Source organism: Stigmatopora argus, chromosome 7 (genome assembly GCF_051989625.1).
Source record: "Stigmatopora argus isolate UIUO_Sarg chromosome 7, RoL_Sarg_1.0, whole genome shotgun sequence".
Taxonomy (NCBI): domain Eukaryota; kingdom Metazoa; phylum Chordata; class Actinopteri; order Syngnathiformes; family Syngnathidae; genus Stigmatopora; species Stigmatopora argus.
In genome coordinates, this window is record NC_135393.1 from 2,121,492 (window position 1) to 2,135,491 (window position 14,000).

Here is a 14,000-nt window from a genome sequence, read left to right on the forward strand (position 1 = left end):
TTTCCTTTTAAAAAGTTAATTGTTGCAAAAAATAATAAACATAAGATCAACTGTTACTCATTTTCGTTTTGGGGATATAGCTACCATATAAGGATATAAGCCGCATTTGTCAAACAAAAAATGATGACTGAACCGAGGGTACGGCTTATATGCGCATAGAAAGATGATATGCACGAAAGGTGACAAAGGCAAAACGCCATAACGCAAGACAATGCGGACGATACGGTCTTTTATTTAAAAAATAGAGAAAAGATCAAAGGGTTAAGAGGCTAAACAAAATTTATTTTGAAGTCTATGAATGAAAATCAACAAGAAAAAAAACTTATCTTGTATAAAACGTGAAAAAAACTCACTTGTGCCTGTGAGTGCTCACTCAGGGCGTCGCCATCATACCTAGGGCGCTGCCAAGTTACCTAGGGTGCCGCCGTCTTACCGAGTTAAACGTGCTCTGACTGGCCAGACGCGAGTAGCCTTGATACATGTGTTCATAGCATTTACTATGTCAGCACATCCCAGTAGTTGTTAAGGCAGATTGAAGGTCTTGCGGTCTATCTTTACAATATCAGCCTTGATACCTGCATAATATGTATCTCATGCTATTATTGCAGAGACTTGGTGAACACTATACCGCTACGGATACACTTCCTGGTTGTGCATACGTTACTTCCTTTTTGAAAGGAAATGATTGTAAATTTGATATTATGAAATAAAACAAAATTCCACTTTGTTTTGTTTTCTATTCATTTCTTGTTCGAAAGTGACAACTATTGTAGTACAACAATTTTAAGGCAATTTTAGGGGTGCGGCTTATATGCGCAGGCGGCTTATATGGGCAGGCGCCTTATATGCACAGGCGGCTTATATGCGAGTAAGTACGGTAGTTCTTTTGTCAACCCACCCGGTATGACAGCGAGCACACTAATTCGGTGTTTGCCGTCATTCCAACAAAAGACTGACAAAAGAACCCCAACCGCTAGATTGGCGTCAACAGAGCATTCAAAGCGAGACTGCGAACTATATATTATATATGGATCAATATTGAGTGGCAACAGGCAGGTCTCGCAACTACGGCAAGCAGCCGCCGAGTGCATTATCCCCCTTGGAAGACAGCGCCGTACAACATACACCACTGCCTGCCAGTGGATCGTAAATGCCTGGGCTGATACAGTGGTACCTCGGCATACAAACTTAATTCGTTCCGGGACTGATCTCGTATGTCGATTTACTCGTGACTCAAATCAACATTTCCCATAGAAATGAACTAAAAACAAAATAATTCATTCCAACCGTCTGAAAAAACACCAAAAACGGGATATTGGATTGGAAAAACATTTTATTTGTTCTAATTCGCCATCTATTAACAAAGTAGTAAATAACTAGTGGTTTAATAGTTCTAAAATCAGCTTCAATGTACTGCTGCAAGGTGGTGGATGTGTTGAGACTGAATCTGATTTGTCAGTCTCAAAGCGGACAAAGAAACAGTTCAGTTCCTCTGCTAGTAAGGCATCTGTGTTAACCGACATCTTATTATAGTCATTGTAATTTGTAATGTGTCGTATTCCCTGCCACATGTTCTCTTGGTTATTGTCTGTGAAGTGCTCCTCAATTTTCTTGTATATGCTGCCTTGGCCATCTTAATGCCTCTCTTCAGGTCTGCTCTGGCAGCGCCGTATTGTAACTTGTCCCCTGACCTGAAGGCGGTGTTACAGCATAAAATGAGTGTCTCACTGGTCTGGTCATCCAGGGTTTTTGGTTAGGAAAATCCTGCATACATTTATTTACAGTAACGGTGTCCATACAGTTTTGATACAGGAAAGTACGGTGTCCGTGTAGTTCTGGAGGTAGGTGTTTAAAAAGTTCCCAAAAAGTGTGGGGAAATAGTCCTGCAGCTGAGAAAGGGCGTCCTCAGGCCATGTTTTTATTCTCTATTTGTGTCCTTGTTTGCCTCCGGAGTGGGGTGAATGAAGGGGTGAGGGACAGACAGAGATGGTTGGATCCGGCCAGGTGAGGGAGGAGTGGTGTGTCTATAAGCATGTTTAATGTTAGAATAAACATGGTCTAGAGTTTTATCTCCTCTGGTGTGACACTTCACGTACTGGATAAACTTAGGCAGAACTGTCTTTAAACATGCTTTGTTGAAGTCACCAGCGACAATAAAGACTCCATCGGGGTGGTCAAGCTGCTGTTTATTTACAGTCGCTAGCAGGAGGCTAAGTGCCATCCTAATGTTAGCATCCGGTGGGATGTAAACAGCCTTTATAATGACTACCGTTAGCTCCCTTGGTAGATAGAAGGCCTGCACAGAAGTGCCAAGAGCTCCAAATCATGAGAACAGTGAGTGTTAATGATCCTACTGTTGCGGTCTGCCCGGTGTAGCGTGTGGCTCGCTCGCGAGACCGCGGCATCGGGGATTTGCGGGTGTAGCCACGTTTCCGTGATGAGAATAATGCTGCAGTTCTTGACAAAGCTGTTGTTGGCAAGCTGAAGTTCCAAATCGTCCAGTTTGTGGGTGATGGATCTGGCATTGGTCAAGAAGATACTCGGAAGCGGTGGTCTGTACGGTTGGTTCCTTAGCTTAGCATTCCCCCCATTTATTTCCCTTCGCCGCCTCCGTTGTACGCTGGGTGGGCTGACTATCCACGGAGATCCCGGTGGTCTCGAGATGTCCTCAGGGATATTGTAGGTTTGTTGGTAATCTGTTGTAATGGATATACCGCATCTCAGACCGAGAGTAATTAAATACTGGCAACTGTAGAAAACGTTACAAAGCACCAAATCGGAGTGCAGAGCCGCTGCACCTGTGCGCGCCGCCATTAGAGAGAGAAAGAGAGAGTTGACGGATGCGCTCGTAACGTAACAAACTATAAATTTAACTTAAATGAACTTTAAAAAAAACTTTTAATCATACGTTACACTAAATTTTAACCTTCTTGTGCAATAACCAAGGCAAAGAGGTTAATGTATTCCACTGTGGCTTTCTAGGCGAACTTCCCGCTTCTCCATACGTATTGGAGAACCAGATCAGTCACGCGTACACTACATGTAATTCGATTTTTTCGTGCTTAATATCGATTGTCATCATATACCTTTTCTTCGCACTACCCTTCATTGCAGCGGCTTGCTTAGGATCCATTGTGTTTACCTTAATTCTGCACTGACTAACGCAAAAAATACACGGAAAAATGCAACGCTCCACCCAGTACTCGTAGAGATCTTTGCACGAGGAAGCTGCGGCGAGAAATCTCCCGGCTGTCTCGAATGCTTGTATCTTAAAATTTGTCTCGTATCTCAAGGTAAATATTTGCTCGGAATTTTCCTCGTATGTCAGGGTACTACAGACGCTCCCCTACTTACGAACATTCGAGTTACGAACAACGGTACATACGAACATGTCTGCAAATTGTGTTTATGTCGAAAAATGTTCGTAAGTTCGATTTTGTATTGCGCGCCTTTTTCCGAGTAGTGCTTCTTTCCACCGCTAATACCGACGCCTGGTGCTGTGAGAGCTCAGCTCACCCAGCATCTACCTTCTTCTGCCCAATTCGTTGCAGTGCGGAAGTGCGTGAACGTATCTCCAGTGCGCAAAGAACCTTTTTCATTTTCATCATTAAATATCTCGTGCATCCATTATTCAATATGGTTGGTGAAAAGCGAAAGGCTTCTATTAAGGGAGGTGCAAGGAAGAGGCAAGCCATTTAATTTGAAATGAGTGGCAATAATAACGAAGCTTGATGCTCGTGACAAAGTGGTGAGCGTTGCACGATAATACAACTTGAATCATTCGACCGTCAGTACCATTTATAAACAGAAAGATCGAGCAGCAGGACCAAAATATTGAACGTTGCACAAAGTTTGCAAATCAATTGAATGATGCCATACAGTGCTACCGCATCATTTATGATGAAAAAAAGAAAACTGCAATCGTCATTAGATAGCTTCTTTCGGCCAGTTTCTAGTAAATCTCTCTCTCTCTAATGTATGTATACAGTACTGTATGTATTCTCTCCATTTTATTAAAAAAAAATTTCCAGTACAAACCAGTGCTTGTTACTTATACAAGCCTTAAACATACAAATGCACTTATATAAACCTTCAATATACTTATATAGGCTTTAAACATAAATTATAATACAAAATATAGCACTGAGCAACTTACGAACAAATTCAACTTATGAACAATCGCTCGGAACCTAACTCGTTCGTAAGTAGGGGAGCGTCTGTACTGTATAGAAAAAATGTAAATACTTTACTCACAGTGAAAATAGTTCCTCTCCACTCAATTTGATTAAAAAAATCTTTTTGGGCGCAAAAGAAAGATGTTGATGGGGTGTTGTGACCGCTGTTTCTTTTTTGGTACAAATATGCTTTTTTACTAGGACATAAAACTGTCAAGAAGATTGCCTATTCCATTGCTATGACCCTGTTGTCATCAATCTCCAGAACCAATTGTTGCAAACTGCGTGCCATATTGAAAAGATTTCACAAAGTACTAAGACCACATTCTTCATCTTTATTGCCCTCATTGTTTTGGGGGAAATTAAACGTCCGCTTCGCTCCTCTACACTGTCCAATTGCCCCTCCAGAGAGCTCTATTTTCGGATAAGAGCAACGGCGTCTACCTGCTGCACGGACTTAAATGGAAACTTAACTTCCACTTTGCTCCTCCACATCGTCCAGCCATCTTAACTACCCTTATTTTCGGACAAGGGCGACGGCGTCCGCCGTAACGTCGCCCGGAGCTTGCACTTCAAAACATTTCTGGGAAATCCCACCATCAGCTCCGCGACCCCAAGGCTCACCTCACTTACAACATACATACAGTGGGGCAAATGAGTATTTAATCAACCACCAATTGTGCAAGTTCTCCTACTTGAAAAGATTAGAGGCCTGTAATTGTCAACATGGGTAAACCTCAACCACGAGAGACAGAATGTGGAAGAATAAAAACCAGAAAATCCATTGATTGATTTTTTAAGAATTTATTTCCAAATTAGAGTGGAAAATAAGTATTTGGACACCTACAAACAAGCAAGATTTCTGGCTGTCAAAGAGGTCTCCACTCGTTACCTGTATTAATAGCATCTGTTTAATTCATTATCAGTATAAAAGATACCTGTCCACAACCTCAGTCTTTCACACTCCAAACTCCACTATGGCCAAGACCAAAGAGCTGTCGAAGGACACCAGAGACGAAATTGTAGACTTGCACCAGGCTGGGAAGACTGAATCTGCAATAGGTAAAACGCTTGGTGTAAAGAAATAAACTGTGGGAGCAATTGTAAGGAAAGGGAAGACATACAGGACCACTGATAATCTCCCTCGATCTGGGGCTCCATGCAAGATCTCACCCCGTGGCGTCAAAATGATAACAAGAACGGAGAGCAAAAATCCCAGAACCACACGGGGGACCTATTGAATGACCTACAGAGAGCTGGGACCACAGTAACAAAGGCTACTATCAGTAACACAATGCACTGTGAGAGACTCAAATCCTGCACTGCCAGACGAGACCCCCTGCTGAAGCCAGTACACATCCAGGCCTGTCTGCGGATCGCTAGAGAGCATTTGGATGACCCAGAAGAGGACTGACTGAATGTGTTATGGTCAGGTGAAACCAAAATAGAACTTTTTGGTAGAAACACAGGTTCTCGTGTTTGGAGGAGAAAGAATACTGAATTGCATCCGAAGAACACCATACCCACTGTGAAGCACGACTGATCTGTGTAAAAGAAAGAATGAATGCGGCCATGTATCGAGAGATTTTGAGTGAAAATCTTCTTCCATCAGCAAGGCCATTGAAGATGAGACGTGGCTGGGTCTTTCAGCATGACAATGATCCCAAAACCACAGCCAGGGCACCAAAGGATTGGCTTCGTAAGAAGCATTTCAAGGTTCTGGAGTGGCTTAGCCAGTCTCCAGATCTCAACCCATAGAAAATCTGTGGAGGGAGTGGAAAGTCTGTGATGCCCAACGACAGCCCCAAAACATCACTGCTCTAGAGGAGATCTGCATGGAGGAATGGGTAAAAATACTAGCAAGTGTGTGAAAAGCTTGTAAAGAGTTACAGAAAGTGTTTGGCCTCCGTTATTGCCAACAAAGGGTACATTAACAAAGTATTGAGATGAACTTTTGGTATTGACCAAATACTTATTTTCCACCATGACTTGCAAATAAAATCTTTAAAAATCAAACAATGTGATTTTCGGGGTTTTTTTCACACTCTGTCTCTCATGGTTGAGGTTTACCCATGTTGACATTTAAAGGCCTCTCTAATCTTTTCAAATAGGATAACTTGCACAATTTGTGGTTGACTAAATACTTATTTGCCCCACTGGAGCCTCATTGACAGTCAAAGGTGCATTATCCATCAGCCCTTGCGCCCACGAATGCCTGAAGTCACCATACTACAATACATTTTCTGTAACCGACATTTTTTCTTTTAAAATTGTTGTGCTCGGGTTAGTTTTCTATTATCTCCAAACACCTCGATAGCATCCCATTTTCATTAGCTCTATGAATGCGCAAGATTAGCATGCTGTAGAAGCCAGTTTAGCAGAGGATCCATCACGTAAAAGAGTAATTAGTGCTTGGTTTAAGTTTTACTTATTTGATAAGGGATGGCACATATTAAAGAACATATTTATATACATATGTTCATTAACATGAATATAAATGTAAGATTGTAGCCGAGGTTTAATTTCCATCTTGTCGGTAAAAGATAAAAGATGACTTACACTAGACACACACACACAGTACAATTTTAGACAGTGTCATAATCGCAATTTTGTTCGTCTAAAAGCCAGGCTTTAAGATGATTGGCAAAGAGGTTCAGAGACGTGTTTTCACGTATGTTAATTGATATTGGGTTCCAGGTATGTCTGGCGCGGACAGAGAAGGAGCTTTGGCTTGAGCCAAGATATGACCCAACTTGTCTCTCTGGGGGTGAGTTCCTGATTCTTGTGACGGCCTTCCTTCGTCAGTGAGTTGTTTGTTGAGTTTTTCCTCAGTGTGCATAACATAATTTGAAGTGGCGGGTTTATTGTTGGGGTGGGTTTATTATTAGATTACTTGTATAAATATAATAAACAATTGGGTTCGGATGTTGATTTAAAAGCTGTTCTTGCTGCCCCGTGTGAGTGACGTGAAAGAGAGAGATAGCCACAGTGCAGAAGAGGTGGACTTGTTTAGTCCGGTGTTGTGACGTCATTTTAATGGGTTAATAATTTTTTTCTTTGATTTTTGCTCTGTTTTTGTATACATACATATTTCATGCAAAATTGCTGTACTACCCGACCCCAGGGGTGCCGAACAAGTTACACCCAAAGGAGGACCAGGTGAGCTGGATGGAGGTGGAACAGTGACATGTCAAAATCTAGAAACACAGCTTACTTAGAGTGCACCACTAGTATTTGTTATATGAAGAGCACGTGAGTGAGTATGCAGGTAAAGCAGTCTTGATATATTGGACAGTACCGGTTGATGGCAATGTGCTTCTGTTTGTTTGATTTTCTGATTGCCACGGGACTTCACGCCTAAGCACACTGGTTGCCCCTTCTTAAAGAAGAATGAGCCTAGCCTAACAAAATACTTTAATTTTTAAATTTTATTTAAAAACTAATTTACAGACATGTTTAAAATTACGTCGACCATGGTGAATCCTCTTGGTAACCATAACTTTTTGGGATAACTCTCTCTACTACAGATGGCGCAAAATAATAATATGAAATGAGTTTTTCTACTTTTGAATTCCTGTTTCTTTTTTCTACTAATGGTGGGTGTTATTGTGCATATTTCACATTTTTGGGGGGGGTAAGTGTACTTCAGGTTTTTTTATTTTGTTTTTTTTACCTCAACTTTGTCTCTGGCATCTTGCTGAGCGTCACGTAACTGCCGAGATTTATCTCCACAAGTTTCTCTCTTGGAGGACAACTGAAAGAAATGGAAAAATATGTGTTAAGTCCACATAAGAGACAGATGTAATACACCTACCACTAAGAGTGCCGATCGATCAGGGTCAACTGACACTTTTGGGTGATCGGTCGACCACTACAAATCAAACCAATCTTGTCCACTGATCGCGCATTGTCAAGATATATTTGCACTTGTTGGTTCTTTTCTTGCTTTCGCAATACAACATAATATTTACGATTATAATGTCTGCCGCTCGTTGCTAACATTTATGTGGTAAGGGAGTCAAATTTGAATTGTATCGTGGAATTGTTTTGCGGCCACTAGATGGCCTCATTACTGGGATCATAATTGTTAAGTGAAAGCTTACCTTTGGCTGCATTTTACATTTTGTTAAAGATATTAGAATTGCAAAGGTTGTAAAGAAACATTTTTAACCTTTCAATTCTTTTCATAAAACTACTCCATGTACAGTTTAAAAAAAAAATCACAGATTATTTTCAATGGTGACATCCTTATAAAATTGATTGTAATGGTTAAGGCATTACATTCTATTCATGATTTTTCAAAAAAATGATCGCCAGGTCATGCTTGCAAATTACTTTATTTAAATTTTAAATCAGTGACTGGCCCAAAATCGTGATCCATGCATCCCTACTAATTACTTCATATACAGTCGTACCTCTACGTACGAAATTAATTGGTTCCAGACTTTTTTCGTGACTTGGACTTTTCATGAGTAGAGCAGTACTTTGTATGAAAATTCTGTAATTCGTTAAAAGGTCCTCAAAAAGCTACTAAAGAAACCCTTTAAAAATTATCAGTGTGCCACTTTTGCACAAAAGATGTGAGAAACAGACAAAAACGAAAGCAAAAAATAAGAACATTATTTATAGTAATCCCTCGACTATTGCAGATAATGTAGACCACACATGACCGCGATAATTGAAAAACCACGAAGTAGGACGACCCCTATTATTGTTACATACATACATGTTTTTGAGCTTATACAAAAATACAAGTACACAAGTACAATTATCAAGTGTATTTATTAAATATTAGTTATAGGAGGATGAAGACTGTAATGTAGTCTATAATCCTTATAAAGCGTGATTTATGGGTGTGTGTGTGTGTGAGTGAGTGTGTGAGTGTGTGAGTGTGTGAGTATGTGAGTGTGTGTGTGTGCGAGTGTGTGTGTGCGCGAGTGTGTGTGTGTGTGTGCGAGTGTGTGTGTGTGTGTGTGAGTGAGTGTGTGTGAGTGTGTGAGTGAGTGTGTGAGTGTGTGAGTGAGTGTGTGTGAGTGTGTGAGTGAGTGTGTGAGTGAGTGTGTGAGTGAGTGTGTGAGTGAGTGTGTGCGTGAGTGTGAGTGTGTGAGTGAGAGAGTGTGAGTGAGTGTGTGTGTGTGTGTGTGTGTGAGTGTGTGAGTGTGTGAGTGTGTGAGTGTGTGTGTGAGTGAGTGTTAGTGAGTGTTAGTGAGTGTGTCCTTCTATAATCCTTATAAAGCGTGATTTATGGATGTGTGTGTGTGTGCGTGTGTATGTTAAGATCCTCTCGCTACATTTGTCCAAACCGTGCAACGTAGAGAGTTGAAATATTTTATGGTGGCCAGAAACGGCTGTCGGATTCTAATAGACGCATTTCTCCACCTTCTGTTAAGTTTGTAAACTCAAATCTTTTATTTGTTAAACATCCATTTTTCAAAAGAGATTTTTTTTGATTGCGGGACAATTGTCTTTTGGTTCTAAACAAGCAGGTGGGACCTGCTTGTATCTAAATATAATCAATAAATAAAAATGTAAATATTAAGTACTGTTCGCTTTTTTCTTGGTAAAACGCACGGTAGATTCATTTGTGCCCCAATGGCATGCTACGACTTTAGCATATGTAGCAACGTCACTTTTTAGGTCACTGTCATCATGTCTTGTCTTTTTCCTGGGCTCATTGGATGCCAGAACGCTTGGGAGGCATTTTTTACGGCGAGTCAAAATCCAAACAAAGGTGGAATAGGCTCGGCATACTCTTTCTCCACAGGTGATGTGTGTGACGGGAAGAAGAAGGACTGGACCCGGTCTACGCATACTCCATTTATGAGGAGTGGGGCCAGATCTGTGTTGCGTTTGCGAAACTCCAGGATTATTTCTTTAATGGAGGAAGAGAGGTGGGGACCAAGTCTGACAGTTTGTGGACGGTTGGTTAAGAAGTTCTTAATTCAGCAGCAGATGGAAGAGGATAGTCCAAGGTGGGAGAGTTTGTCAGCCAGAATGTCCGGTATTATAGTGTTGAAGGCTGAGCTATAGTCAATGAAAAGCATCCTCACATAGTTCCCCTGGTGCTCCAGGCTCAGTGCTGTGTGTAGAGCTAGGGCGATAATTTTACCAGCATAATGAAATTTAAAGCTTTGGCATGAAGGGCACAAATAAATGAATAAGTAGTCAAAACATGAAGTGGTTACATAAATAAGTAGTCAGTTACAAAAAGTGACTAGAGTGGTTAACAGCCTATGGTTACTGTTACAGTAATCCCTCGAATATCGTGGATTGTGTAGACCAGACATAATCAAAAACCACAAAGTAGGATCAGCCGTATTACTACTACATTAAGTACACAAATACAATGTATATTTATTAAATATTGCAGTTATATGCATATTAAAACACTGAAATGCATTAATATCTAAATATAACCTATAAATGAAAAAAAAAAACTTGAAATACTGCACTCAGTGAAAATAGTTCCTCTCCGCTTGATTTAAATAATAATAAAAAACAGGTTTTAGGTAGTTTGAGTCCAAGTCTTCTTCGTCAGATTCGAGAGGATTCGTCATCGATAGAATATTCGGGAGACGCAACAGGAGCTTCTTTCTGCGATAGGTTTTCAGCGCACAAGGAACATGACGACTTCCGTCTTTTCTTGTGCCAATATGCTGCTGTACAAGTACACGACACTATCAAGACGGTTGCCAAATTCCATGGCTATGACCATGTTTTCATCAATCTCCTGGAGACGTTGCAAACTGCGTTCCATATTGAAGATCTCCTGCAGATGTCTTGTCATGCCAGCTTCACGGCTGTATCTGTGGCGTAACTCTCTCATAATGTTGGTTATTTTTTTTATTCACAGTGGTTACCACTCGCTTAGTGTCGTTGGAAGAGGATATTGTGGCCAATTTCCCCGAGTGTTCGCTTCTTTCACATCATAGGGGACCCTTACCACCCAGGTCACAATCTGTTCCAGCTGCTGCCCTCTGGCAGACGCTATAGGTCCCACAAAGCACGGACAAATAGGCTTAAGGACAGTTTTTTCCCCACATCCATCAGAAATCTAAACTCGCGCTAACATAACACACATTCCCCTCTGCGGTGTATGAACAGATGTTTGGTTGGTGATCTGCCTCCTACTAGCTGACTGAGGAAAGGTAAGTGGAAGACAGTGAGAGGTAAGCGAGAGGTAAGCGACCTGTATCCTCAACAGCGGAATGACAAATTACAAGTCCGTAACTTACACTTATTAGGTCTTTTGCCGATTAACGTAGCTTATGGAGAAGCACCATCAATTTCGTCACACGCAGTTTCTGCGTGTGATGACAAGTAGGCTTTTGTGTTGTGATAATGACGACAGGGCCTATGTCCGATTATTATTATTATTATTATTCTTTCATGGTAAAATGCATGGTAGATTCATTTATCCTACAATGGGGTGCTACGCCCTTTAGCATAGCAACGATACTTTTCCTCGGTCACTGTCATCTCGTTTTTTCCTGTGTTCATTGGATGTCATGACGCTTAGGAGGCATTTTCAACGTCAACTCAAAATCCAAACAAAGGTGAAATAGGCTCGGTGTACTCTTTCTCCACAGGTGATGTGTGTGACGGGAAGAAGGACTGGACCCGACCCGGTCTACACATACTCCATTTATGAGGAGTGGGGCTAGATCTGTGTTGCGTTTGCGAAAGTCCAGGATTAAACAGCGCAAACCCTACATAATGCTGGTTCATGTTTTTATTCTTCAGAGTCAGAGGCAGTGTGTCTTAGTCCATTCGAGAAAACATTTTTATTTATTCGCAGCATACAGATCGCCACAACACACGAGCATCCCCAGAGAAGAGCGTTCACTTCCCGTGTCTCCCTCTTAACCGCACGGCGGAACCCATTATACCATGTGAATTATGTACAAAAGAACGACACAGTGTAGATTCATTTGTTCCGCAAAGGCATGCTATGTCTTTAGCATATCAAGGAACGTCGATATTAAGAAAGCAATCAAAGTCAAAATCAAGCTAGAATAGGCTCGGCGTGGTAGTTCTTTATAGGTAATTTGCCTGATTCGAAACATATTACGAAGAAACCAGGAAATGGCAAGATGTCGTCCTTCTCGGTCATTCTTCGTCCATGGTGAAATATCGCTTCTTCAGCACTGAGTGTCGCCCAATTCATCAACAAAGAAGTGGAGCCTTGACGCTATTTTTATCCACGTCTTCCGCTTATTAGTTTGTTTTTTTATACTTAAAATAAAAAATATGCAATGTACTGAAGCTGCAAATGTTGAAGCCGCTAAGTGGTGAAGGATCACAGTATTTCGGTCAGAGGTGAGGAAAGACAGGTATGTTTGCTATGCCAAAAAAACCTGGCAGCGGACAGTAGGGAGCCAAATAAATTCTGACCTCATTTAAAACAAAATGTATGAGAAACAGTGAATTAAATCAACTATACCAGCAACCACACATGTCGTTACTTACAGAGTATGGTAACAAATATATTTACACACAACCATCTTTTGTGATTTTTGGTTGCATTACCTCATCCAATTTGGCACGGGTTTCATTGAGCTCCTGGTTGTAGATAGTATACTCAAGGGCTCTTCTCATTTTGTCCCATTTCTGATATTGAGCCAGCTCCTCTTTCTCATCCTCCAACGTATGCAGACGCTCCTCAATGTATTTCAACAGCTCATTGATTTTCTCCCGCTTCCCCTCTGAAAAACATGTCATAATTGGTATATGATTTTAGCCATAATTGTATAATTTAAAACCAAATTTTAAAGAGAACATCAAGTCAAACATATATTTGATAACGACTACCGTATTTTCACGCCTATTTGGCGCATCGTTTTTTACGCCGCAGTGTCAGTAACTAGTGCTATTTCTGTATTTTAGACACACAAAGCACGCACCATTTCATTAGCCGCATATATTATATATGGATTAACATCGAAACGCAATAGCGCTGGCTACCGGAAGCAGCTTATTTCCGGGTTCCGGTGCGCAGTGACTGCTGGGAAATATAGTTCTTGGGCGCTACACCCACACGCTAAAAACTTGCTTTAAAAAGGCAACGGAAGCAAAACTGAGTTCGGTAGTGCTTTATTTGGACATTTTACAATTTACTCAAGTCATCATCACCTTCAAATCCCTCAAACTCCTCATCTTCTGTGTCAGAATTAAACAATTGCCCAAACGAGCCTTCCAAATAGCCGGGTCCCCCCCTCTCTTCGTTCTCAGAGTCACCGTAATTTCCATGTGGCTCCTTAGAAATTATGCCGGCTTTGGCAAAAGCTCGAACAACCGTGCAAGCAGACACGTTCGCCCAGGCGGCAACGATCCATTGACAAATCGTAGCGTAAGAAGCCCGGCGCTGCCTGCCACTTTTCGTAAAGCTGTGTTCGCCAGCGATCATCCACTGCTCCCACGCCGCTCGTAACTTTGATTTGAAAGCCCGGTTGATGCCGATGTCCAGCGGCTGTAATTCTTTGGTCAAGCCTCCGGGAATGACGGCAAGCTCTGAGTTCATTTTCATGATCTGGTTTTTAACCGTTGCTGTGAGATGAGCACGCATGGAGTCGCAAATCAAAACAGACAGCGAGCCGTGAAAAAATCCATCTGGTCGCTTGACATTTACGTCACGAGCGCCGCCGAGACTGGTTACGTGACGTATATGTGACCAGATGGATTCACCACCAATTTCGTCACACGCAGTTTCTGGGTGTGATGACAAGTAGGCTTTTTGTGTTGTTGATAATGACGACAAGGCCTATGTCTGATGATGATGAACTCTAAATTTGCGGTAACACAACACATTCCTTCTGAGGTAATATG

General features: G+C 41.4%; 1 protein-coding gene across 3 annotated transcripts in view; it reads right to left on the bottom strand.

The window, feature by feature from the left end:
* Positions 1-14,000, bottom strand: part of smc3 (structural maintenance of chromosomes 3) — a 116,705-nt gene that overhangs the window by 70,613 nt on the left and 32,092 nt on the right. For all 3 annotated transcript variants that reach the window (XM_077606376.1, XM_077606374.1, XM_077606373.1), the window contains 2 exons: positions 12,705-12,880; positions 7,849-7,929 (listed from right to left, as the gene is read on the bottom strand). In XM_077606376.1, the coding sequence (XP_077462502.1) occupies positions 7,849-7,929; positions 12,705-12,880 (257 nt within the window). The remainder of the gene's footprint in view (positions 1-7,848; positions 7,930-12,704; positions 12,881-14,000) is intronic.